The 27889-nt window shown below is 37.1% G+C and overlaps 2 protein-coding genes across 2 annotated transcripts in view; both read left to right on the top strand.

Annotated features, from left to right (window-relative positions):
• The first annotated feature begins 7 nt into the window (after window positions 1-7).
• myoz2b (myozenin 2b) lies at window positions 8-5310 on the top strand. The gene is made up of 5 exons (XM_079265195.1): window positions 8-119; window positions 2189-2358; window positions 2746-2839; window positions 3526-3676; window positions 3759-5310. Exons 2-5 carry the CDS (start codon window positions 2200-2202, stop codon window positions 3982-3984), a joined length of 630 nt encoding a protein of 209 aa, XP_079121321.1. The 5' UTR covers window positions 8-119; window positions 2189-2199; the 3' UTR covers window positions 3985-5310.
• A 2548-nt stretch (window positions 5311-7858) lies between these two features.
• usp53b (ubiquitin specific peptidase 53b) overlaps window positions 7859-27889 on the top strand; it is a 29464-nt gene continuing 9433 nt past the window's right edge. Inside the window, exons 1-13 of the mRNA XM_079264897.1 lie at window positions 7859-8158; window positions 10237-10422; window positions 10621-10781; window positions 12492-12584; window positions 12704-12838; window positions 13182-13295; window positions 14844-14926; window positions 15899-16004; window positions 18044-18190; window positions 18469-18618; window positions 18719-18887; window positions 25747-25869; window positions 26237-26963. Coding sequence (XP_079121023.1) covers window positions 10338-10422; window positions 10621-10781; window positions 12492-12584; window positions 12704-12838; window positions 13182-13295; window positions 14844-14926; window positions 15899-16004; window positions 18044-18190; window positions 18469-18618; window positions 18719-18887; window positions 25747-25869; window positions 26237-26963 — 2093 coding nt within the window. The 5' untranslated portion in view covers window positions 7859-8158; window positions 10237-10337. The remainder of the gene's footprint in view (window positions 8159-10236; window positions 10423-10620; window positions 10782-12491; window positions 12585-12703; window positions 12839-13181; window positions 13296-14843; window positions 14927-15898; window positions 16005-18043; window positions 18191-18468; window positions 18619-18718; window positions 18888-25746; window positions 25870-26236; window positions 26964-27889) is intronic.

The following is a 27889-nucleotide window of genomic DNA, read 5'->3' as shown; positions in this document are numbered from 1 at the left end:
CTTTAGTGTCCGGGAGTGTGAAGATCAGGAAAGATCAAACTACCTACTGTGGGTTGACCCCTGAGCCTCAGAGTCTCCTCTTCAAGGATACAAGTTGTACAGCAAGGACAACATCACAGGTATGGGCAAGCCTTGTCAAAGTGCATTTTTAATGATCAGACAATAATACTGAGGCCATGTTTGAATATTTAAGACTGCTGCTTTATATTCAGAAAATTGGCATGCAAAATATACACTTTTTTAAAACATAGAAGAACACCCATATGACTTCATCCATTTGAACTTTATTTATTTATTTAATGAACTTTGTGTTATACTGTATAGAAAAAAATGTTTTCAAGTAACTCTTTGCAGCATATGTGAGGTATCTAAATTTTAAATGAGTTCCTGCAGCTGCCGTCAAGATCTGAATTTCATAACAAAACAAATCATTTCTAATTTCACCAAATGTCTCTCTTGATGTAAATGGTTAAGGACTTTTGTTGGCACTGCAGGACAATTTTGTGCCAAGACTTAACAATGCATCCTTGACCTTTACACTGATGATTTATCTTATGACAACATTAAAGGGAGACGTTACTAAGATTAACTCACACACTCAAAAACTGGTGCAGCAGAGATGAAATTTTTACTAATGAGTCATACGATGTAAGACACTGTAACCATTAATTGTGAAGTTTGCAGATGTAATTTTAAAATGATCATTGCTGATATGGCAGATTTATTTGTGGGGATTGTCCAGAAAGATATTTAAAAGTCTAAGTACTAACAACAGAATGCTATATTACCTTACTGTATTGCTATATTATGTAATAAAACGGTACTTTAGGGTCTGAGATTGACATTTTTATTAGTCCTTATGATCTCTAAGTATTTTCCATATTACATTCTACACACATTAATGTTATATTGCCATTGTAATATTTTGTTTCCATGACTAACTTAAACTCACTAACTGGTTGCTTTAATGTTTTAAGCTATGGACCAGCCCTGCACTACTGTCATATTGTCTCACAGTATTAAAATGAAAACACCCTCTTCATGACTAACTTACGGCAGCCATATCTTCTGTTTGTTGTTGTTCCAGTCCTCAAGAGTTCTGCCAATGTCACCAACACCATAATGTCACAATTTCGTACAATGGCAGCTGGATAGAGGAAGAGATAAGCAGCAGATATTTGCAGAGAGGTGTCAGAACTGAGGTTCATTGGACAAAAACAGAAAAGTGAATATGACCAGAGTTTAAAATGTCAGGGCTGTTCTTCAGCAGTTGCTGTAAATAAAGATACAGGATGATTTACACCTAAGAATGACTAATCCTTTGTCGTCCTTTTTTTTAAAGTCTATTTCTGGGTGGGTGGGAGAGGGGAGGGAAGTTGGAGGAGGCCAACTGTAAAGACTTATGGGTAACATGAAGTCCTGTGACAGCTGGGGTACATTCTATCTGTGCACGTGAATGAGGAAACATTGCGTACCCAAACTAAATCTCAAACATAACTCATTTCTGTATTAAATTCTGTATCTAGAGGCTCATTAGATTTTATCTATGAACTCTTTCTAAATCTGTCCAGCTAACAATATTAAAATAGAAGACATTAAACAAGCCTAGATCCACCAGGGAAAGGTTTACGTACTAGATGGCAAAGAAAAAAGTTTATTATTCTTTTTAATGATAACTTAAATTTAACTATCCATCAGCTTCTAAAAGTCCGAGTTAACATCGATCCTTTGGAAAACTCCTGGTTTAAACTGAAAGTTACATTTTTACTCATGATTCCCTTGAAATAGCTAAAGAATTTAGGGTGGGGAAAAATCTCTAACAGTTTATACAGTTTAATCTGTGTTTTAAGGATGAATGTTTGCATACTAACTTTCATTTAATCAAAATATTTAGATCATCAGACTGTAAAGCTGGAGATGTTGTAAGGTTATGTTAGATACAGTTTGACAGATGTGTGTGTGTGTGTGTGTGTGTGTGTGTGTGTGTGTGTGTGTGTGTGTGTGTGTGTGTGTGTGTGTGTGTGTGTGTGTGTGTGTGTTTGAAATATTCATGCAGTTAGTAAAGTGATAAAGATGAATATCTGCAAAATTATTTACTGGTCGTTTTTTGTTTTTGTTGTTTTATTTTTTTTGTCATCTCGAAATCTCACATTGTTATCTATATTCTCTGTCTTTTACTGCCTAACAGGAGACATAATCATGGATTTGGGAAAGAAGCTCAGCACTCCAAAAGATATCATGTTGGAGGAATTGTCATTACTTTCCAACAGAGGCTCTCGGCTTTTCAAAATGCGCCAGAGGAGATCTGAGAAATACACATTTGAAAGTATTCAAAATGAAGCAAATGCTCTGCTGAATGTAAGTCAAAATTTTATGTGTTTCATTGTAATTACTTTTGTGCATGTTACTAATTGAGGCTCTGTGTAAAAGTGGCATTACTGAGCACAGTTTATTATGTAAATATAATCAGGAAATCTGCTCCTGAGGGAAAAAAATGGTTTAGAACATATGATAAGGGGGATAGGCGCCACATGCCTTTTTATCCTGTAGTCGAGATGTGTGAAAGGCTTCTTAGGCACTTTGTTGAGGAGCTGCTTCCCTCTTTATCAGTACATGTTGATGTGCTGTGGTGCTGCTACCACTATTTGTGTATTTGTAAGTAAGTGCATAGAAAAGCATGTAACATTTGGACAATCTAATCAAGCATTCAAATGCTCTTTCAGTGGAAATTATTATGTTTTCCAGAATGATGTTCTGAACCCGAATATGCACAGAGTGGAAATAAAAGTAGAACCACCAGCCCATGGAAACAATGCGTCTGCAGATAGCGTTGCTTCAGGTAATCACAATTTCACCTAGTTTATTAAATCTAATATGAAACATGACAAATTGCACTAGTAGTGAGAAATTACATAGTTAAAATCAATGTACTACAACTGATATATAACCTCTGTCTGTAGACTTTAGGCTACCACTGAGATTTCTTATGCTACATTGTTGAGGAGCTACTTATTATGCAACTATGATATAACAATATGAACTTGTATCAACATTCACACAAGCTGGTCTTATCATATGGTAACTAATTTCTCTTGATGAAGCCATGATCTGCACATAAATATGGTTTATAATTATACAACTGCACAACCTAACATCTTCTTAATCCTTCTTCTTTTATATAGTTTTACTGGGAATCCAGCTCCGTACTCATTCTAAAGTGCTTTTGTATCATGTATCACCCTGTCTCAGCACATTAGATGATGACACACTCTCCAAATGTGCTATTTTGAGTCTTAAGATCATAATGATGGACAGCTCAGTCTGACTGTGTGAAGTGTTTTCAAAGCAAAGTATCTATTCTTAATCCTATTCACTTTAAGCCTTCAAAGAAAAAAAAAAATACTAAAGGAAACAGCTCCGTTTTTACTGCAAACTCCAGCAAACCAAGCTGTCAGATATGCTGTAATATTAGAACAGTCATCCACAGTATCATCTCTTTTTGCTTCTTCACTGACACGACTAAAGAAAAGTCAAACAGCACAACTCTGCCCAAGTCCTACCACTCTCCATGGGAGGAAGCCATACTCCGTGACCCAGACCTAGCTGATACTGTCACACTCAAAATGCCAATGCCAGACCCACGACCCGAGCTTCCTGAGTATAAATGTTTTAACCGGTGAGAAAACGACCTTTACAGGTAAATGACTTAGTTCAGGAAATGACTCAAAGAGTAACATTCATATGTTGTTTTAAATTAGAGTTGCCACTCCTTTCGGGGGATTTGAAAAAGCTCCCAGAGGAATCACATTTAAACTTCCCGATGTGGACCTGAATCCACCACAATACCCAGAGCTCAATGAACCAGGGATAAAGCGACCCACCTTCAACAGGACAGCCCAGGGGTGGATATCTGATGGCACTCATCTCATCCTACCAACTGTTACTCTGGAGCCCATCAACGTCCCAGAATCTGATGACCTGTAGAGGATGTTTTTTTCTGGATCATGGTAACCTGATGCAGCTTTTTTTTTTTAGCCTGTGACAACAAAACAATAAGTAGCACAAATGTTAGTCTCTTCTGATATTTAATATGTCATCCCATGGCTTGGACAGAAGATGTTAAATGTGGATCTTCGGTTCAAAGGTTTATTTATTACAATGGAAGAAAACATAACATATCCTAGGAGAAACGTATAATTAGCTAATCAAATGTGCTCTTCATTTTCATACTGCACCAATACTAAAACCAAAGTTGTAAATTTAGCAATATTTGAACAAGATTAGAAAAAAGTAGTGTAAATAAAGAATCAAACTTATTTATTTGTAATATGAGAACAAAACTGCAACATGCATGTGATGTGAACAGTTTCAATATCTAATCAGTTTCATTTTGCATCAAATTATTTCTGAGCATTTTACTCAGAGTTTAAGAATTACATTGTTTTTGTTTCATTGGTAATTTTTTTTGTTTTTTTTGTTTGGTTGTTGGTTGGTTTATTTTGTATTTGTCAATGCGGAGTGCAATAAATATACATTGGAGAAAACTATGCATTCTTGATTAATGAATAGATACAAAATAATACAAAGCCTAATGTTTTCATATCTTCAGTGTTCTATCAGTTCCTTTTTATTTGCCATTTTCATTATTGACCATTTTATTTTCACTAAGGTTTGAAATGACAGTGGAGGCTTTGTTCCATGTTAAAGCAAACTAAGAGCACTAACATGAAGAATTTCATAGCTACTGTTTACTATGGACAATCTTTAAATTTTAAGCATCAATTTTAAGAATGTAAACCATTTGATTGCATTCGTGTTTAATGAAAAAAAGTATTTTACAGAATCTGCTTAAAGCTCCTAATTATCTAGTCACAAAAACATTGTCTCAAATGGATAAAACACTGTAGAAAGTATTAAAAGTTTTAATTCTTTGCGTCCTTAGACTTTGATTGATAACATATTATGTGTTTATGAGGAATGTTTGGTGCTGAGCCTGTTAAGAAAATTGATAAGTTGACACAATGCAAGCCTTTAGCCATGTTATTAATAATAAAGCCTCACCATGGGCTTTTTATCTCTAAAACTGACCATATTTTAATTGATATCTGAAGCTGCCATTGTATTATTGTGAGAACAGACAGGACTTGGTTCTCTTGTGTGACAATCTGTGCTGTAACAATAACAATCCTCTTGTTATTTATTATTTCAGAACTTCCAAATGTTGAGCAATATCAGTACAGTTTCATTAAACATGCTGCAGTTTGCAAGAAAAATTTGATTCATGAAAGGCTTTTGGAACTTTTAAATGCAATATATTCTTTTGTTCTCAGTTTCACATTATGCAAAATAAAGCCACATTTGAATCCCAAAAGACGGAGAAACTGTGGCTTATTCCCATGATGTTGTTTCTGGCATGAAGCTGTTGGGAACAAGATTCCAGGAGCAAAACTCTGCTTTTCTCTTTGAAATGAGTTATGGCTAGATATTAAGTATTGCCAACCGAGAGAGGGAAAGTCAGAGATAGAGAGAGAGAAACTGGATGTATTTAAACTTTATAAGAGTTAGAAAATAGAATAGAAGCAGGGTTGAAGAAAACTCCCACAGGACTGGATTCAAGGCCACTGGGAACTCACAAGGAAGCAAACAACACAATCTCAGTTCTATAAAGAATGAACAGCTATTTGTCATTGCATTTGTCATCACTAATCTTGGCATGTGTTTTTTTCTCTTTTAAATCAAGCTTAATCCTAAGTCTTTTGTAGAACGACTCAAGAAAACTTACCCGTTTTATAATAGAAAAAGAAAAAGACCAACAGAAGAACAAAACTATTGTAAAATGTCTGGTTATGGCAGCCATGCACTGATATTTGCATCTCCAGGAAGGCTTGATACTTCAAAGATAACTGGCAAAAAACAGAAAAGACACATTTTTTCTCCAAAAATAACCTGAAAACAATAATACTGAGCCTGACAGCTCATCTGAAAAATGTTCAGCTAAGTTAAATCCAGCAAAGGAGAAACATGAGACATATTTTATTGTTATTTATAAATACCAAAATCTCAGTGACTAAAATTTATTTTTAAGTTTCAGAAGCACCCACACGGAAAAGAAAAGTGTATACCACCAAGACAGAGCCAGAAGATGCTTTACTCAGTTATACTCCACAATGATATATTTTTGACGTATTATCTGTTTAATAACAGGCTGACTGATTTCTCACTTGGCCAACACTTATTAAAACCCAGCTTTACGCTTTACCTTAAAACATATCTTTCCCTCCAGCTGTTAAGATTCATGTTAAAGAGACTTGCAAGTTCTCACATGCTGTTTTAATTTAAAGCTTGAACTTAGATAAGTAAACCTAGCAGTAAATAGAAATGTTTTTCAAACTGAGTTACTGCTGAAGTGACTTTACAAAAATTTTAGTCATATAATTTTTATTTTCATTTTCCCTGTACGACTGCATTGCTTTGTCCACACATCTAAATACAGTACCCAAGTGTCTTTAAAGTTTGAAATTTATCTATTATCATTTTTTTCAATAGACTTCAAATCTTGAAAATGTCTGTATGACATTATCGATTTCTCATAGCATTGTCAATGTTGCTTCAGTTCATTAAGGCTTGCAAAAAATTTGCACCCACAATTAACTCAAAAAAGCTGTGTATCCTCAGTTTTTTTTTTTTTTTTTTTTTTTTTTTGCATTAACTTTTGTGCTCATCTGAAGTTGCATCTTGCTTTTCTTTTCTTTTCTTTTCCCAAACTTTTTGCTTTTACAGAGCCAACCTGTCTATCATCAATCACTGTGTGCTTGATAAGCTGTCTTCAGCTGCTTCAATTACTATGGAAACAGAAAGTGTGGACCTACTTTTTCACAACCTCTGCATTTTGACTTCGGTTTTTCTTTTTTTTTTTCTTTTTTGGGAATTATAGATTTGAAAAGAAAAAACATCTCCCATGTTGTAATTTCTTAATTCAAAGATTGATTATGATTTGTTAGAATATTCTGATGTGTAAACCCTTAGAATTGAAAGTGAGTGTACACTTTTTTCTGGTTATTGTCATTCGCATAATATTTCAAATTAACTGGCACACTTTATGGAGGAGGTGTTTATTGTCGACATGTTAACAAAACAAAAAATGTCCTTATTCATGTAGCTGAACAAACCCATGTAGAAAAATGTAGCAATTAGAGTCACTTTTGCTGACTCCAGCTTGCATCAGCCTCTTTTAGCCTTCCTGTCTACACTTATAACCTGCTAAGCTCCGCAGCCTTTCCCCTGCCAGGCCCTCCATCTGCCCCATTTTTTTTCCTTTTTTTTTTTTTTTTTTTTTTTAAATTTTTTTTTAGTTCCCATCTTATTTACTGCAGCAAGAGAGTTCCACAGATATAGATTTACAATTTGGCAACGCTCAAGGTAAAAAGAAAAGAAAGAAAGAGAAAATATTTTTCACTTGCAACCCTGTAAAAAGTCATAAAAGGCCAGATAAAAAACATTATGTGCTTGCTGAGCTTGAGCAAGTATAAGTAGCATATTTTCAAATTTTCCTCCAAAACTCATAAAATCATTTAAAAAATTCTGCTCTTTTATTAGGCATTTTACCGAGACCATTGTCAAAAACAGAAGCGGGTTCATTCCCCACAATGCTGCATGATTATGAAACCAGTGCAGTCATGTGATGTCTTCTCTCATCATCATCATGACAAGTTGGAAGTCTGACCTTCCGCTTGCACGCAGTTTACCATGCACGGATTGAAGATTACAATACAGCAGCAGTGCACTTGAGGCTACACTAGGGGCGGAGTTTGACCTCTTAAGGCTCAAAACATCACTAATCTTCGTCGGACATTCTGGTACAGGCCATCATCGGTCCTGCTTCTGCTAAAAAAAAAAAAAAAAAAAGAGGAGGAAATTTTGCACCGAAACAAGGCGGTCCTCCCCGGTGTGTGCGGCATCACGCTGACGCTCGGGCTGGCGCTGCTGTGCGCGTCGGAGGACTTGGGAATGCTGCACAGATAGGGCGGTGCACGCACTCGGACATATCTGCAGTCGTTTCCATCCAGTTTTATTTTCAGGATTCTGGGAGAAGTGGTTGGATTGGCGTGTTGGACAGCTGGACCGCCTGCAGGAGACATCGTTCCGCTGTCCTCTTAAGGTGAGCGCAGAGCACTCGTTTTGTCCAAGCATGGATGCAAGTTGCGGCATATTTCTAAACAGGACTGTGGATAAGCAAGAGCTGCTCACGTGTAGAAAAACATCGTGAGTCTGTTGTAACACTGGCAGCATGTCTCCAATGAGGGAGAGTGCTCGTTTTTTTAAAATGAGCTTTAAAGCAACGATACGGATGATCGGCTCATCAAATCCTGTTCAATAAGGATGCATGCCCTCTGCTTGAACCTGCTATCAAAGATGGTTGCTTACATAAGGAAATATACAGGTAATACAAGTAAATGTTGTAGATTTCAATCTGCATGTTTTATAATTTGGGAAGACAATGTGCACTGACTAAAAATTACTTAAAACTCCAATGTGAGTGTATGGACGTAATGTTACGTAATGCGGGAACCTGAAGCACAGGTGGGACATGTTTGTAAAAGTATTAACAGTCTGCAGTTATAGCTATGCTTTGACTTTGTGATGATGGATGAGTCGCGCGTTTAAATATGGTTTTGAGGCAGCTTAAACTTAAATTGATGTTATTAAATAAGTCAGGCATTTGTTTCTAATACCTGGTGTTAATTGGTGTAATGTATTGAATGGATCTATGCAAGGCTTAGAGGTGTTCTTTTAGCAAAAAAGGAAATGTATCTTGGTCCTTTCAGGTCTTAAAATTAGGTTAGTACAACTTCAGAGGTACAACATGTTGCATATAAGGCAGGGTCGTTATGTGTTTAACAAAAAATATTTTATATCGTGAGTTAACACTATGCTATGACACCAGGAATGATATTAGAAAAAACATTCTTGCTTTGCTTCTCATCAATTAGGGAAAGGTTAATAGACCTTTTCTAAACAATCTGGTGTCCACAACAAGCATATTCACAAGCAGGGATGACCTTAGTGTGGGCATCACAGCAAGCAAGTCCACCCCAATGGCAAAACTGTGCAAAGTTCAGTGACACCCCTCTAAAAAAAACAATACTGCATCTCAGAATCTACAGGACAGAGTTAGCATGTTAAACTACATGACATTAATTAAAACATCCTTCAGGTTTTGGATGTTTCCTGCAACAGCACTCCTAATCAGCAGCACTTGACAACAAGCTGTTGGTGAGAATTGTTTATTTTGCTGAAAACTGTACAGAGCATATCAGTTCAAACACCTCATGCAAACTGAGCACAGTGTTGGAGGTGTTATGCTTGTTTTACAGCTACAGGATGTGGACGTATTGCCTCATTTTACCAAAATATTTTAGAGTCGAATGTGTGGCCATCTCTATGACAGCTAAAGGTTGGCTGAAACTGGGTCATCGAACAGGACAGGATCCTGAGCATACCAGTAACTTTAGAACAGAAAGGCTGAAATAGCTCTGGTCAAAGTTCGTACTTGGAACTTATTAAAATACCGTGCGATTAAATAGATTCTGCAAACCTCAATCAGCTGAAGGAACATTGTAAAGAAGAGAGGGCAAACATTTACATCTATCTGACAAACTGATAATGTAATTCAGGAGAGGATTCTTTCAAGTGTTTACTGCTAAATGTAGTTCTACAAGCTGTTAAATTTGGAAGTGTTTTTTTCACACACTGCTTCTGTATTGTGGCTTAGTTTTTGTTGAATAGATAATGAGATTGTATTATACTGTATTGCAATATGATGCATTGTAGTTTATTCAAGTTTTTATTTACATAATACCATACTTTTTAGGTATTTTTACTCAGATGTTCTAATGAAAGCCAACTCAGAGATGGCAGGTTGTACACTTTTCACATGTCTCTATGATAATATAAAAAGGAATTACACAAAAAAATAAATCACAATTATATAATTAGTCATATCCATGATTATTTAGCCATTTTGTATAAATAGAAACATATATAATAGTTTCATAACATGTTTATTGTTGATTTTAGGCAGGAAAACTTTATCTTCGTATTTTAAAAAGCTATCTATTTTCCTAAAAAATTAAGATGCTGTTAACTTTTTAAAAATTGGGCTTGAAACACAAAGAAAGCTCAAATGTAGCCACTCTGATTTGCTGATCCTCTTCTTGCTTTCACACTTTTTTCTAGCTGCCATTCAATGTACAGTAGCACATGTCTGAAGCTGCCCTGTGGCTGATCCTGACAATGCTTTCCACAAATCGCTGCGGAAGTGCGTGGGGTTGAAATGGATGCAGCCCTTGGCCAGACCAACACACCAGCTCCCATGTTCCAGGATGTCCAGCAGCAGCAAGTCTCCCTCTAACTCTGGAGAAGGTGGATGGCAGGATTCATCTGGCATCTGAACAAATCAGTCATTTGGATTAGTGACATAATGAGCAGCATTGAGGATTAACAGAATTATCATCCAGGGACTCTATTCTGTCATGAAAGACTTTCTTTTATGAAATTATGCTTTAAATGTGACTGTATTTTATCACACTAAGTGCACATGTCCAAAATGGTTTTCATTAGCTGCAGGCTCTAACTCCATATCATGGGTGAAAATGTTCAAGAAACCTGGAGGAGGCCTGAAGAAGTCCTACCAGCCTGGGAGCATGCTGTCTCTGGCACTTACGAAAGGTCTGCTGAACGAGCCTGGGCAGAATAGCTGCTTCCTCAACAGCGCTGTTCAGGTGAGAAGAGCTTACATTTCTGATACAATTCAGATTGCTGTTAATTAGTTTTGTCACTAACTGCAAAACATTTTCTATACACAACACATAATCTCTACCTTCACTATTTTAGCATGTATGTCTTCTAAATGCAGGTTTAATCACTGTTCAAAAGATGTTGTCAGCCAAGCTTGACAGGTAGATTTTTACTTTCTACACTAGTGGTTTGTTATTGTTTTGTGAAAGCAACCCGTTCTTGTGTATGTGTGAGGTAGTGCTAGTTAGATAAACTTCTCACGCAACCGCAGTAACTAGCTGATAGATGGTAGTGACTTAGTAAGCTGCAGCTTCACGTGTGTGTGTTGAAATTCGGTGAGTTTGGCAGTACTTGCACTCTTTTCACATCACATAAAAGCTGAGAGGGACCGACTGATTGCCCAGTGGCTAGAATCAGCCAATCTTTGCTTGACCAGCCATGACTGCTGACCACTCTGTGAGCTCTGGGTTTATACTTATTCTGTCAAATTCACACACCTGAACAGCAGTTTAGAGGAAACAAATCTTGCAGATTTTAATTTATGTAATAGATAGAGTCAAACATTAAAACACTAGCACCCTGCTCATCAATTTAAAGAGATGAGAAAAGAAGTAGAACTGAAGAAAAATGGTGTGTAATGCTCATGAGTTGTGTATTTAAAGAATCATTGAGTATCCTGATGGAGTAAACTCATTTTCACCATCTAAAACATCATGAACATTAAAAATGTCACAGGGATTTGTGACATTTTAAACCAATTATCACTTCTTACCTGCCAGGACGTTTTAGTTGCAACTCGCTTCTTGGCTTGTGTAAGAAAATTTTTTTCGTCTGTTTTCCTGTTTATTTGTAAATTTACACACACACTGCTGGATGGATTTGTAATGTTTTTTTTCTAATAATGGATTAAATTGGGATAGTGATCTGGATCACAATTTGGATTCAGGAATTTCTTAGAAGGATTCTTTATAATTGCAAGATAAGGCAATTTTCATTATATATTCACATAATCCCACAATGAAGTATCAAGGTCGTTGCCAAGAAATACAGAAGTTCCCAACAGGTTTTACTAGATATCATAGATCTGGATCCTGGTAAAAATCTAAATACTATGATCCAGAACAGGATAAAAATAAGAGATTTAAAAAATTTTTTATCAATGCAAATTGCTAATTAAGATTTAAACATGTAACAAACACTACAATATAGTCAAGGCACTGTGGTTTCATTAGCAATTAAGCTATAAATCTAATAGTATGTACATATAAAATAAACGCAGAAGGTGTAGAAATCACAATATAAGTGGAATTGAACTGCTTGGTGGACGTGTCCATTCCTCGAGTGCTTTTATAGTTTTAGATGCTGAAATTCTTTCTTTGTTGGTGGATATATTCTAAGTTGCTGTTAGTTTAGCAACACTATGTCTCTCCAAAGTGAGTAGCCTGACTGCCATCTACTGCAGTTAAGACATTGACTGGTAAGTATTACACACAACCCTATGTGAAGGGAATATCCTTTTAAGCTCCAAATTAAATGTGAATTTAATCAATTTTATAACTCTGATTTTAGTTGCTTTCAAATAGGACATGACCTCTCATTTGTATGTCACACAACCCTACAAAAAAAAAAAGGAGGAAAAACAGAAAAATGTTTGTTTTAGTTCAACATGGTGTTCATTTTTCGACCATTCACAGGTGCTATGGCAGCTGGACATTTTCCGAAGAAGTCTAAGACAGCTCTCTGGTCACTTTTGTCTGGGTGATGCCTGCATTTTCTGTGCTTTGAAGGTACATTATCCACAATATTTCTTTAAAACAAAAAATAAATGAATAAAAAATTACAGTGAATTATTAAAAAGTATCATGCTGTTACATTGTCGTCTTTTTTGTCATTCCCCTTTTTTTAGAGCATTTTCAGCCAGTTTCAGCAGAGCAGAGAGCGCGTCCTTCCATCCGACAGCCTGCGGAACGCCCTCGCTGAAACTTTTAAGGACGAACAGCGTTTCCAACTCGGACTGATGGATGATGCTGCTGAGTGCTTTGTATGATGTAGCTTTGACTTTCAATCAAAAATAATACTCAGTGGACTTTCTCCATTCTAACTGGACATTATATAATGCATTTCTTCTGCATGTCCTCCACTTTTTACAGTATAAAACAATAAAAAAAGAAACAGTAACTGATATTATAAAGATTAACGACTGCATGAAAGTGCATTCAGCCATTTCAGTCTTTCTTATATTGGACTTGGTATTTTTATAGTTTTGAGATTTGCAATGACTTTAGGTCATATCAGCTTTTCAGTCTTTGTGTTTGTGTAGCTGTATTGTGATCTGTCTTTGTCTGCATGTATTAAATGTTGACATTTATATTTCCTTCAAACAGGAGAACATCCTGGAGCGAATCCATTTGCATATTGTCTCAGACAAGCCAACTGATGCTTGCTCATCCAAATCCTGCATAACCCATCAGAAGTTCGCAATGATGCTTTATGAGCAGGTAAGTGTCAGTTTTAAAGCTCCTAAAGTAGATTTGGGACTAATCAGATTTAAGATCAGTATTGGGGTCCTATATTGACGTGATTTATGGATCCTTTATTGTTCTGAATTCCCCCATATACCTCACATATCCATGAAGGGAGCGTTTGTGTTCCAGTGTTTACAATGTAGACATTTTATGCAGGTTTTTATGTTTTAATACAGAATCAGTTCATGTAATATTTTATTTAAAACTCATATATATAATTAATTACATATGATTAAGCTTTTTACTCGGAGTTTCTGGTTTAGATGCTGTATTACTGTGCACATGCTCAGAAGTCTGATCTTTGTCACTAATTTAGATATATTGTAGTTTGGAAACATGAAATAAGGCAAGATGGCAACTTAAAATTTGTGTATAGCCAAGGTTTTCAGGCTTCCTGGGAAAAACATTGTTTGTTTAACGTAAACAAAAATGTTCTGCAGAGTCGACTGATGCTTTCTAGTGGAGTGGTAAATTTCCAGCAAACAATGTGAAAACTGGAATGATAAATCTATAGAAAAGTTGCTCCAACTCATCATTCTGTCAAGTAAAATTCTGATAGTCTGGAAGCTAAAATGTTGCAATCCTGCTCTGCAACTCATGAAGAAGCTGGAGGAAGATGTCAGAATCTATTGCTTGGGTTGTGTAGCTCACAGCTGCAGCTTGATGGCTTTTAGACAGCAGTGCTGTCAGACTGTAGCGTCCCCAAATTATTTATACGCATCCTGCTGCTCTTTCAACATATCCTATTGGAACTTTAATGTAAATTTTTTTTTAAAAAAAATCAGTTTTTACTGTTAAATTATAACCTATTAAGATAATAAAGCAGCTACAAACATTGTCCTTGATTTACTTTGATTTACTAAAAAAAATTCTTCCGGGGTTATACAGTTTGTCAGTTCTTTTATTAACAAATGATGAGTTGTTTACTACATCCTAATAATAACAGGAATAATCGGCATTAAAATTCACATAAACAGATTTGTTATCAGTAGATATTATTCTGCTTATCTGCCTATGTCCAAATTTCAGATATCAGGATTGAATGAGAACCTCAAAAAGTGGATTGTCGCATCACTATCCTAAATTATACTGAGTTGCATAAAATAAATAGGCAAAAAGCAAAATAGTTTGCTGTTGTTCACTGCCTGTAGACCAAAACAAAGTCCCACTTTGAAAATACATGGTGGGAGGGAGGGCCAAGGGCTCTGAGAGGAGGAAGGAGGCGGTGATTCACATGAATGTATATGATCGCACATAAACACACACAAACGATACCGGGAGGTAAACACAGAGCTAGAGATCAATCTGAGAGATAGTGTGTGACCTCATGTTAAATTCCAGATTAGATTACACCTCTAGTTCATCACAAAGCGATTTTACTTATTGCCCCTTTTAACATTAAAAATTCAACACAGATTGTTAGTAAAAATGAGTCACATATCTGTTGTTGCAGGTGTCTTGAGTTTTGTGCATCACTTTAGATCTAGAGTGTGCGATGTAAGACAATGCTTTGTTTTGCAGTTTGTGTGTCGCTGCTGTGGTGCTTCTTCAGACCCACACCCATTCACAGAGTTTGTACATTATGTCTCCACCACTGCTTTATGGTAAGTGCCCAACATCTCACAATCCCTTTGAAAATGGCACGCAAAAATCAGGCAAAAGAATGAAATAAATGAATCAATACGATGCCTATAAAATAATTTGAGTATCTCAAAATGTTTTGCCAACCTTGATGTTGTACAGCATGCAGTATATATATTCATTATAATAAAATCAGCATAGAAAGTTTTTTTTATAGCTCTTATAAACTCTTTTTACTAAACATGGTTGACCATTTGCTACCTCTAGATTTTATGATAATGTCTTATTTCAGCAAGACCTCCTTTTGCTTTTAGCTGCACCCAGATGCTAACATGCTGACTTTTTTGTTTTTCGCCAAAACAGAGTTTCAACTACTCACTTACAAAGTACAGCTGAATTTGCACTTAAGTTGAAAGAAGTTGGGAGCATTGCATCAATCTACTGTAGCAGCATGATGTACAAACTTCAGATATAATTTACCCAGTAAAACTGAAATCTTTAATCCTGGAAAACCCCAAACAAAGTGACAAGTTTATGCTTTTATTTTATTTATTTTGAAGCAGGTAATGACAGACATCCAATATGCACCAAAGCACAGAAACATCTCTTTTATTGTTTAATAATATGAAGACAAATAAATAAATTAAAAATGTTGTATTTGTTATATGTAGTTAAATTTTAAAATTGCATATCTACACAGGTGACTGTGTAAATCGAAAGCAGTCCAGCAAATTTGTTCAGCCATAACTTCTGCCTCACTAACCATTAGTTCCATTTTTATGAATACTGACACTGACGTGATATTAAATTTAAGTTTGTCCAGAAGTTTTTTTCAAAAGTTACTTCTGATCTTCTTCAGAGATTTATTGTTCAGTCAGCAAATATTAAAATTTGGGAATAACTGTGTGATTGTCGAGTGTCAATTTAAGTGTTCTATTAAATATCTTTTGGATTTAAAAAAGAAAAAATCAATGGACTTCCTGTGTCCTGCACAGCCAACAGGTGGATCGTATGTTTGGGAAGAACGAACGACTCAGGTCTGATATGTTCGGAGAACTTCTGCAGGCTGCAAACAGCACTGGAGATCTGCGAAGCTGCCCGGTATGGTTACACATTTGATAGCTACTGGTAGCTTTTTCCATTCTAATTTTTCACAACATTGTTTCTTTTTTTTTTTCTTTTTAAGAACAGTAGTTCAGTAACTTTCTTCGTTATGATTTTTAGTTCAATATTCGGCTGATTTCAAGAATTAGTGAAGCATATTTTTTACAATTATTAATAAATAATTCATACAATTTTTTGTTAGCAAGTTACTTCAGGATGGGCATAAAAACAGCTCCTAACTGTGCAGAGTGCATGCTCTCTGTGCTCTCTGGTGTGATGCTGCATTGGAAGCCGCCGGAAGGAAATCATGCCAAACTAGTATTGGGATATAAATAGCAGTCAGGGCTTAGCCGTTGTTTTCCCTCTCATCTGTATTTGCTACCTCTGTGTCAGTTTTCAAAGTGCATCAGTTTAGTTGAGCTGAGCGCCATGTTCCCTTAAGCCAATGCTTCTTCCTGAAACGCTTCCAGCTGCAGTATTAACTTGGTGATGCAGAACTGCTGGCTCTTTCATTCTATTGCAGCATTCCTGATGGAAATATGCTGAGTGATAGGTTAGGTGCTTTGACTTTTAAAGAAATGAAAAACAGAATAAGATTTTCTCTGTTTTTGTCCAAGTTTCCAACCCATAGCATTCTAATTAAAAACTAATTTATTTTATAACAAATTATGAACTCAAAATCTGATTTGTTGGTGCAGCTATTAGATTTAGGGTCTTGTAAGAGCATTAATCTTTCCCTTACTTATCCTACCCCCATTTTCATGTTTTTTTCCTATGTTTTACATGCATTACAACCTGTAGTTTAAATGGATTTAGCTTTTTTTTTTTATTTTATATAGTGAACCTACACAAACTAGTCCAAATCGGCAGAGGGAAATCATAAAAATAGTGTTTAAAAAAAAAAAAAAACCCAAAAAAGTTATTTGAATAAATGTATTCCTAACCCCATATAAAATCTCAAAAGTCACATATTTGGTTAAATAAGTTCCCCGTGTGTCCAGTCTAAGTGCCACGTGGTTTTTATATATTTGAACTTGTTCTGAAAAGCCCAAAAGTGTGCAATACTGCCAAGCTAGCAACATCACAAAAACAAAGGGTTCTCCGGGGACATCTTTGGAAACATTGTCATTTTGAAGGCAGGTTAAAAATGATATTGTGTTTCTCAGTATTAACACATGAAAGTGTAACTGAGCTGCATCTCTTCATCAGTAGTCCATCGCAAACGGCCCTGAATTCTCCCCTAAAATGATTTCAAACACTGACTCATCTGACAACAGTGAACCTGAATGAATGAATGAATGAATGAATGAATGAATGAATGTTACCTTTGAGTGTGTCTATCACAAGGCTTTTTTTTTTTCCACAGTAAAGGTTTATGTTACATAACTGAGCATAAGTCTTTATTATAGTGCTGACAAACATTTCCCTTAGCAATCACCCATGTGGCCACAGTTGATGAATGATGGCTCTTGATTCAGTGCTGTCTGAGGAAGGACAGGTATTCAGCTTTGGCTTGTGCCCATTTCCATTTATGAAATTGGTTGAGTGGCTTAATGATATTTTGCACTGTTGGTTGAAAAATATGTGAATACCTTCCAGTTTTTTCCAGTTCATTACCTGATTAAATTAACTTGATTTTCCCTATCACATTACTGTACTGTTTTTTGCCCCAGTCTGAAATTTAAACCTAAAAGGCTAAATCTGATGGCTATCACTATCTTAAATTAAGCTGAAAAAACAAAATATGGACTGAGTTTATAATGTGTACAATGAAACTAAAATCTACATGAATGTAATAATATTTAGCTTTTTTTTTTTTTTTTTACTGTCTATAGCCTTCAATCGTTATCTGGTTTGATGTTATACACATATTTTTATAAATACACACAAATTTTATTTAAAGCAAATGGTGAATTATGCATCACTGAACAGTTTCGTTTTCTCTAAAACATGTATACATTCATGAAAAAAATTCCTCGTCTATACAGCAATAAAATGACGGACATTGAGCTGCTCTTCCCTTTGTGTTTTTGAAGAGTGACTGTGGGCAGAGTATCAAGATCCGTCGAGTTCTCATGAACTGTCCTGAGATTGTGACCATTGGATTTGTATGGGATGCTGAGCAGTCTGATCTCACGGAGGACATCATCAGGTCTCTTGGCCCACGTTTGAACCTGTGTGGGGTATGAAATGAGCAGGCTGGATGGCAATATTTACTGTCTGCAAGCACTAAATGCTAATGGGAAAGTATGATGTTATCTTATAGTATATATGGTTTGCTGAAAGATTTGTTATAAAATGAGTTTCCAGTGATGTTATTCTTTCTTATATGAGAGATGGAGGCATCATGCTGTAACTGGTTATAAAAACCCTGTTTGTGTAATTTTTTTCTCATAGGATTTGGCATCTGGCAGAGAGTATTATGTGGCAATCAGATGTGATCAAATATACTCTCTTTCAGCTTTTCAACCGAGTGACTGATGAAAATGCTAAACAGAGTGACCTACATCTGGTGGGAATGATCTGTTTTTCAAGTAAACATTACTCAGCTTTTGCCTATCACACCAAATCCTCAAAGTGGATGTTTTTTGATGATGCTACTGTAAAAGAGGTTAGAACAATTGCTTTGAAATCACTTTATCCCATTTTATAAGTCTTCCACTTATCACTCTGGTTTGCCTGCGCTCATATTACACTTTTCTTTTTACCAGATTGGATCCAAATGGAAGGACGTTGCTTCAAAATGTATTAGGGGACATTTCCAACCACTTCTATTATTTTATACCAATCCTGAAGGGAGTCCGATATCTAATGAAGATGCCCCAAGACAAACCACCATGTGTCCCCGCTACAAAGCCCAGGTCAACGGCGACATATCCAGTAAGACAATCCCTGATTTATAACAGTGACTGACCTAAGAGAATTTGTGATAGTTAATGTTTTATTTCCTTTAAAACTGCATTAGAAAGAGTATTGAAATTGTTCATGGAATATTATGCACATGATTGTAAAGTGATTTAGCTGAGTTTCTGTTGATATATGACTTAAATTATATATTCTTTGTTGAAAGTGCAGTTTATAAAATGTGATTGCAATGTTTTTGAATGCTAAAGTATAATTTGTTTTTCAAGGCAAAAACAAATAATACTTTCTGGAACCAAAAAAAGAAAAAAAAAAAAAAAACAGTCTGAAATGTTCTTGAATGGATGCCATTCCAAGAAAAAGTTGACCAGCAGAGAAACTCCACTGATAAAAACCAGGTATTGAACTGTGAAAACCAAAAAGCATGTATACCGTGATCAGTGATTGGCACATTGTTGAGATATGTGATGACCAACAAGAGACAGGAGGTGAAATAGTTATCTAAAGAGCGAATAAAGATAAATGAGTATTTTGGGTGGCCCTGTGATGGACTGGCAATCTGTCCAAATGCACTCTGCCTCTTGCCCTACGGTTGCTGGGATAGACTCCAACTTCCACACTACCCTTCTTTGGGACTAGCAGTTAAGAGAATGGATGGATGGATGAATAGATGGATGGATGGATGGATGGAGTTTCTCGGGGCAGTGGCAGGTTACAAGGAAAAACTAACTCAGGTGTACTAGGACATGCAGGCGTCACAAACCAAAGAACAAGACAGAATAATATGAAAAACACTAAAAGCACAAAGTTTTAAAATAAAAAATCCCTGAAGACCAGACAGTCAAAAAAAAAAAAAAAAAAAACCCAGAGCACCTCAATGCAGAGTAGCAATAACTCAGCCCAGACCACCTTCTAAATGGTTTCACTCCTCACCTTATTCCCTCAAAGTGAGGGTAATGGTGAAAAACAGGTGTTTCGGTGCTTGTCTTTATAACCATAGGTGAGCATTGGGTCCTGCATTGACTGGTAAATTGATAACTTAGTCCTTTGGTCCTGCTTTGTGTCTTCACTTTAATAGACTTGTGCAAAATTTACCCACCCATGCACCTCCATGAGGCAGCGACCCACTCATAACCCACCAAAGGTAATCCACACTTTCTTAAATGAGGATGACAGCCTCTTACCTGGAGGTGCTGATTCTTATCTTTGCTGGATATCAGTTATATATAAAAAAAAAAAAACTACTTATATTACCAGAACATTTCCCCAGTTAAGGTCAGTAGTGCTCCATCACTACTATGAACAGTGTTGGCAAAGCACTGTTTCCCACACCTAAGGAGTCTAATTTGCTTGAGTGTATCTTTGCGGCTGACCCAAAATCGTATAACATAGTCTTACCAGACTCGTACCACACCCAGTTTTTATGCTCCTGATTCACCTTGGTTTCCTGGGCCTGCAGAGTTTAGGCTTTCACACTCAAATGTCCCCAGTCTCTCTTGTAATGTCAGAGAAGCTCAGACAAAGAGGAGAATTTAGAAAAACCTGTCCTGTTCCTTTGCCAGATGTTCCCAACACACCCTCAGAAGTTTAGATGCATCAAGTTTATTCATGTTGCAAAGAAAGTTGGACCCAAAGAAAAAGTTATCAACTAGAGATGGGACATTTGACTTGAGACAAAGCCTGTTTCACTCTGTTGAAGCAGACTGGTTTTACAAAGGTAAAACCAGGTTTTACAAAGGTAGGTGTTATATATGGTTTTGTTTATTATCTTCCTGTTGTGAGGATTAAATGCTTGCTGAAAATGAATAAATGGTGTAATATATAATATAATGGATATAATATACTTTATAATGTTTAGGTAGTTTCTGAAAAGTATGGCTGTTTAGTCCGCACATTTTTAAGATCATAACCAATAATCTTAAGGTCATACCTCCAAGAACCGATATTAAAATGCCGGTCTGAATTCACAGCACAAACCTGTCACATAAATATAAATCATGTTTCAAGTAATTATAAATAGTGACATGACAACACATTAACACATTTTATTGGCAAATTTACATATATACTTAACATTAATGACATTTTCATAATTGAAAAATAACTTTCAGAATGAAGACATAACTTATTGTATGGCTTTGTGTTGTAATTAGAATAAACTTAAATTTAGGAATCATTTGGAAGTTTTTGGCTACTATAATTGCATCTAACCACTAGATGCCACTGGTGTGGCCTGTTTCTGAGGATTTGAAGCTTCAAATCCTTTTTTCGAAACAATTTGGAATAACTTTTAAAAGCTTCATTAGGGTTCATCTGCCCATCTCAGTTATCCACCAAAGCAGGTTTAACAGATTTATTTTGTAATAGTTGGAATTGAGCTGAAGATCAACAGAGGGTCAGGGATCAAGGCGGTGTGGTGACTGGACTGACAGGTTCCAGGGTAGGTAGTGGCAGAAAGTTGCTTTAGTTATATACACTACAAATAAGACTCCGCAATGCCTAGCAGCCAGTGTACCACATTGCTGTAGCTGCAATCCAGTGTTGAATGATGGTCCACTGGGGTTTTATAAGCAGGCATGGTAAAATAAGCCTGATTTCTTTTCAGTTGTGCCATTTTATTTCAAGACACCTGCTGCACACACACACACACCAGAGGAAGACTGCACAATCCACAAGAGACAGGGGAAGGAGGAACACCAGGGGAAAAGACACACCAAATCTTGGGGACCCAGAACAATTCAGAGCATTTTTTTTGCCACCTGATCCAACTAACCACCGGGTGGTGATCAACAGGCAGCTCAACTTTCTTATTCAGTGTCATAGACACACGGTAGAAAATTTGATAATACAAATACAAAGTCATTTATCAAACCGGAACCTATGGTGTCACTGTGCCTACACCCTTGCGCACACTCTAATGTAGTATGATTATGGTGTTTGCAGTGGCAATGTTTGCAAAGATTGACTACCACACAAAACCTCAAACAAATTAACATTTGCAAAACTTCAGCAAAACAAAAATAGACCCAGAGGATGGTTGTTGAAACTGAAATAAAACCTATCCCACTGCTTAACCATAATTGTAATAATAAAGATGTTTTGATCAATTAAATAGTCAAATGCTATTACAAGTGTGTGTTTATATTCAGCTATGCTTTAGTGAGTCTGGTCAGGTTTTTTTTTCCATTAAAATGATTTACATGAATGTGCAAACATGCACAAGTTCACAAACATTCTTCTGAGTGTTCTTTGGTATACTTTCAGGTTATGTTTCATAATTAACAAAACTTTCCACACAGAAGTTTATTTAATAACAAAGGTTTTCTGCCAGTCGGGAATCACTGAGATTATCCTTTAGTGCGTCATGGGACTTGAGGTGAAATGAAACATAAAACGGCATGATGCTGATAGGGATCAAAATGTTGTTGGATTTAAATTTGCTTCACATTTTGATTTAAAAAAATCTTCATCTATTGTAGCATCTGGTCCGTCCTTAGATAGAAAAATCATCATTAAGTGAAAATGACACATTCAAGCAACACATTAGGTTATGCTCACCCGGATTGTTATGTGAAACCATTGACAGAAAGACTGTCTGGTCCTGTGTGCTGGCCTGAACTTCACATGGATGATGCTTCTGTTGCACACAGATTACCACCCACGCCTTGCTTCCTAATCCTTGCTGCTGTGGCCAAATGCACTCTTGCTCTGGCTATACAGCTCTCACTCCTCCTCTTGATGTTTCCAATGTTTGCCCCCATTAGTTTATGAGCTTGTGTGTGTGTGTGTGTGTGTGTGTGTGTGTGTGTGTGTGTGTGTGTGTCAGTGGCATCGTGCCTGTTACATGGATTGTTCTGCTTTTATCTGGTGCCAATACTTTGGCATAGGCCAGGATTCCTGTTTTTATCAAAATCAGTGTAAGTAACTAAATGCAGATCAAAATTGTGTGACTGAAAACATTATTATCATTGTCCTTTTCTTTTACTTTGTTTATGTGAAATTATATTTCATACTGCTCAGGTACAACAAAGATGCTCTGTATAGTTTTAAGAGTTTTTTGATTCTTTTAAATTATCCTCATATACAGTATTCCAACTCCTGCAAAAGAAAAAGAAAAGAGACAAATGCCCAGTGGGCATAAACTTGCATAACAAAGTCTCTGCCAGTATGTTCCATGTGTGCATTTGTTAATTAGTTGGCAGATGTGTACGTTTTACAAAGGTGTGTCCAAATGTGAAACCTTTTTTTGAGGGGAGCTACTTAAATCTCATCATTAGACTACATAAGCACAACTGATACAGACAACTCCCTGCCTGCTGTCACATTTCCAAGAAATAAACCCGCACACAGCATTTGTTCTTTTCAATGTCCTGATTGTGGAAGAATAGTTCTTTGATCTGTCGATTATTTTACTGTTATATAATGCTTTCGCTGGGTCTTAAAAACATAAAGCAGCTTTTTCAGGTACAATGCTGACTAACTAAAAATAGATACAAAGAGGAACAGTGCTGCTGAAGGTGGTCTCACTAAAAGAGGACATGAGGTATGCAAGTGAAAGACAGCAGCTGTTAGGTGAACTTGCTCATCTGAAGGCAGATGCTTGCAGTGCACATCGTCACGGTTTCTCACGGTGAACTGCTTGCTAAGTGAAGAAACACACTGCAGGGTTGGCAGAAGAGGCAGCAGTGGTGTGTTTTATCAAAGTTAATGATGCAGCATCTGTTCTTTTGTATGATTTTGTTTAGTTTCCTGTCTCCTTTGCTGTGAGATGGAGGAAGAGAAATGTTCACAAAGCGGAGGAAAAAAATGTTGTCATGCTGCATCAAAATTTATTATGAATGACTGAGGAAAAGTTCAAATTGGCATGTAAGACTTGGATGTGAATCATTCTTGTGATAAAGGCAGTTCTACTTCTACTAATTTATACACATAAATTTGACTTAACCTTGTAAATATGATCATTTTTTGTGACTTTTCCAGGGCTATTTAAGTTGGTTCCTACAGCCCTGCAGGTTTTAGTCTGTTCCTGTTTCAACACACCTGACCCAAATTAAATGTGTACAACTGGCTATGAAGTTCTGCACAATGACTCATTAATTTGATTCAGGTGTGCTGGTGCAGGGATACACTGAATACCTGCAGGGCTGCAGCCTTCATGAAACTGAGTTAAATAGCCCTGATTTTACAAAAAGAATTTGGTATAGATGTAAAGAATTAGACATAAATATTGTATATGATCATTACTTATTACAAAGATCCAGTATTATATATTTGTAGTTGGCAAAACCATGTGAACCTTTAAAATTGACTTGTTCTCTTTAAGGGCAGTAAGTTGGATGCAAGCCACTTCTAAAATTAAAGAAAACAAAGTGGATTTCACTCCATGTTGCATTTTGGATTCTTTGGGGGTCATTGTGTTATTGCACTCCATGTTTTGAATTGCCTTGGGCTGTCTTTTGTATGCAGGGAGTTTACACACAGTAAAACTACAAATAAATCCCTTTAATCTTACAAGGTCCAGGATTAAAGTCAGTCTTTTAAATATGACCACTCACGAAGTCCATTCCATACACTTTAATAATAAAATGACCAAATAATTCTGGAAGTTATACAATTAATTTACTGTGAGAAGTAAGCCACAAAAGGGAAGGGTCACATTCTGTAGAAGACAACATTTTCTTGTTAATTAGCAGCCTTGTTACACCCAACCACTGTAAAGCAGTCAGTGAGACTCATTGAATGTGTAATTTTTAAAGGAATCACCTGTGTCCAAAAAATAAATTTGTAGAGTCCAGAAACCTTTTTGAAAGGCATGAGGGCCAGCACTCCAGTCCAGAATCTAATTTTGTTACTTGGTACTGCAATTCAGGATATCTTGATGAAGTCTTTTTTTTGTGTCCCTCTAAATCAAATTTAACTATTTTGACCATTTTTGAGTCAAGGAAATCGGAAGGTTACCAAGCAGAAACAGTGACAGGTGCATTTGAAAAGAAGGTACTTTTTAATCTCTAATCCTAATATTGAAAAGACAGATAATACCGCAATCTGGAATGTGATACAATTTCCCAATAACAATGACATTTGCTTTTTTTTTTGTTGTTTGTTTGTTTGTTTTTTGTTTTGTTTTTGGGGGGTGGGGGATTTTCTAGTGTATTAACATTAGATTTGACATGACTTTTTCTTCAAATTTTGAAGTTTGTGGTAGTGACAGAAGACAGCAATTAAATGATGAAAACATCCTCTTTTGTGACATTGTGGTCTTTCAAGTATAGAGCTGATGAGACTGACCTTGAGGGTATCATTTAGTATCATAAAGTAACTAAAATAATAATCTGTGTAGGTTCTCAGTCATCTAGGCCAAATGGCTTCAAAAGCCTCTCATATGCCACAAGGAATTTTGAATGGAACCTGCAAGTGCTAAACCTTAGGATATGCCAGAGCATGTCTGCTTGTGAACTAAATATGTAAAGAAAGTGGGTCATGCAGATAAACAGTAAGCCCAGGTTGTTCTACCAAAGGATGTTAAAAGAAGAATTGAGTCACAGTTTTCGAATGACCAAATTTAAAGTCCTGATTTTAATCCATTAGAAATGTGAAAAAAGCATCAAAATCTATGCTGGAGCTGTTCTGTTTAGAGCAATAAGCTGATATAAATCCTCCCAGCTGATGTACACAAGCGATCAACAGTAACATTTAGCTGCACAAAGAGGTCACATCATTTGTTCTATTTGTCATGCTCAAGTCAGGTAGTCAAATGTTAGCATTTCTAAGAAGCTATATCTTAATGTACAGAACATTATAAGTTAGAAAAAAATAAATACAGTGCAACCACTCATCTACCATTTGTTTTACTTGTTTTCCCTTTTTTTGCCCTCAGTGAAACATCCCTTTGGCAGTCCTAGCAAATTTCAAGAACCTTACATGGAGAATTTGCAAAGGCCAAGTGAAACATCCAAAAAGGACAGAGGACATCGGAGAATTGAGCCAGCACAACACAAAGGTAAAGTGTGGTTGTTTCACTCTGCACATCAGCTAGAAGTGGAACACTGACTGAGGGGTGCCCAGCTCCGGTCTTCAAGGGCCACAATCCTGCAGGTTTTCCATGCATCTCTGCTTGAACACACCTGATTCAAATGAATCAGTCACCATGAAAAACTTTATAGGCGGCTTGAACCATTCAATGTAAACCAGGTGTGTGGGAACAAGGAGACATCAAAAACCTACAAGACAGCAGCCCTCAAGGACTGACTTTGGACACCCCTGCTGTAAATGAACAAAACAGTGTGCCCAAATGAAACAAGAATAGATATATACTGAACATAAAATCAGTTTTTATGCCTATAGATAATCTCTTTTGCTCTTCTTAGACACGCTACATGTACAATCTTCATCTCCACCAGAGAATGGGCCAAAGCTTCCTGTGGAAAGAGCAAAAACTTATCCACGTACTGAGAAGTCATCAAACCATCAAAACAGAGGACCTCAGGAGCCACATGGACAGTCCTGCAGCACTCAAAGTGGCGGACAAAGCCGGAGGGGAAACATTTCCCCAGGCCGCTTTGATCAGGAAAGCTGTCATGAACAATGGGAAAAAATTGGAAGTGGAGGAAACCGAAATAAGTCAAAGTCTACTTGGAGACCCATTCGGGAGGTGTTGAATGTGGACACTGTACTGAACGAACTGGAGCAGCGCCGTCAACAACAACAAGACAGCCCCCGATGCAGCAAGTCCTCATCCCAGGAAAGAGTGCGTATTGAACAAGTGAGAGACCGGGAGCGAGAATATGCACGGGTCAGAGAAGATCGAAAGCAAAAGTGTTTAATGACAATTTATGAGGATGAGCAGCGACATGAGACAGAGAGTCACAGTTCTGTAGAGTCAGAGAGCAGGGCAAGCCACCAGAAGAGCAGCAGACTCAAAAGTGGCCCCAAGACTCTGCTGCGTAGTGAGACGTGGACGATTCAAAGAACAGAGTCTGGCTATGAGAGCAGTGATAGGCTCAGTAGTGGATCCACCAATCCAGATTCACCTGGGGTTGATGGGTTTGTTGTAAGACCAGACCAGAGATCAACACCTGAGGTCCATTTGCAAAGGTAAGAAAAACTGTGCAAACTGTGCTTTTAATTTCTCTAAACTGATAAATTAATACAGTTAATCTGAGTACCTTTAAGCACTTACTGTGTCAAAGTGAACACTTTCAACACAATTAAGTTACAATATCTTTCATGAATATATTAGAAATCAATACATTCAGAAACTGGAAATATTCCCATATCCATCTATCATCCATCCATCCATCCATCCATCCATCTTCTGCCGCTTATCTGGGATCGAGTCGCGGGGACAGCAGCTTAAGCAGGGAAGCCCAGACTTTCCTCTCCACAGCCATATTTGCAAACTCTGTGGAGGGGATCCCAGGCCAGCCGAGAGATATAATCCCTCCAGCTTGTCCTGGGTCTCCCCCGGGGTCTCCTCCCAGAGGGACGTGCCTGAAACACCTCACCAGGGAGGCGTCCAGGAGGCATCCTGACCAGATGCCCAAGCCACCTCAACTGGCTCTTCTCGATACAGAAGAGCAGCAGCTCTACTCTGACCCCTCCTGGATGACCGAGCTCCTCACCCTATTTCCAGGGGAGAGCCCGTCCACCCTGCGGAGGAAACTCATTTCAACCCCTGCATACGGGATCTCGTTCTTTCAGTCACGACCCACAGCTCAGGACCATAGGTGGGGGTAGGAACGTAGATCGACTGGTAAATTGAGAGCTTCGTCTTCTGGCTCCGCTCCTTTTTTACCACAAAAGACCAGTGGAGAGTCCACATTACTGCAGACGCCACATCGATCCGTCTGTAAATCTCACGCTCCATCCTTCCCTCATTTGTGAACAAGACCCCGAGATATTTAAACTCCTCCACATGAGGCAGGACCTCACTTCCGACCCGGAGAGAGCAATCCACCCTATTCTGGCTGAGGACCATGGTCTCAGTTTTGGAGGTTCCCCAGAGGGATCACCCTCCAACA

Source organism: Telmatherina bonti, assembly GCF_933228915.1.
Source record: "Telmatherina bonti genome assembly, chromosome: 3".
In the NCBI taxonomy this organism is placed as follows: Eukaryota; Metazoa; Chordata; class Actinopteri; order Atheriniformes; family Telmatherinidae; genus Telmatherina; species Telmatherina bonti.
This window is presented reverse-complemented; position numbering and strand designations above follow the sequence as displayed.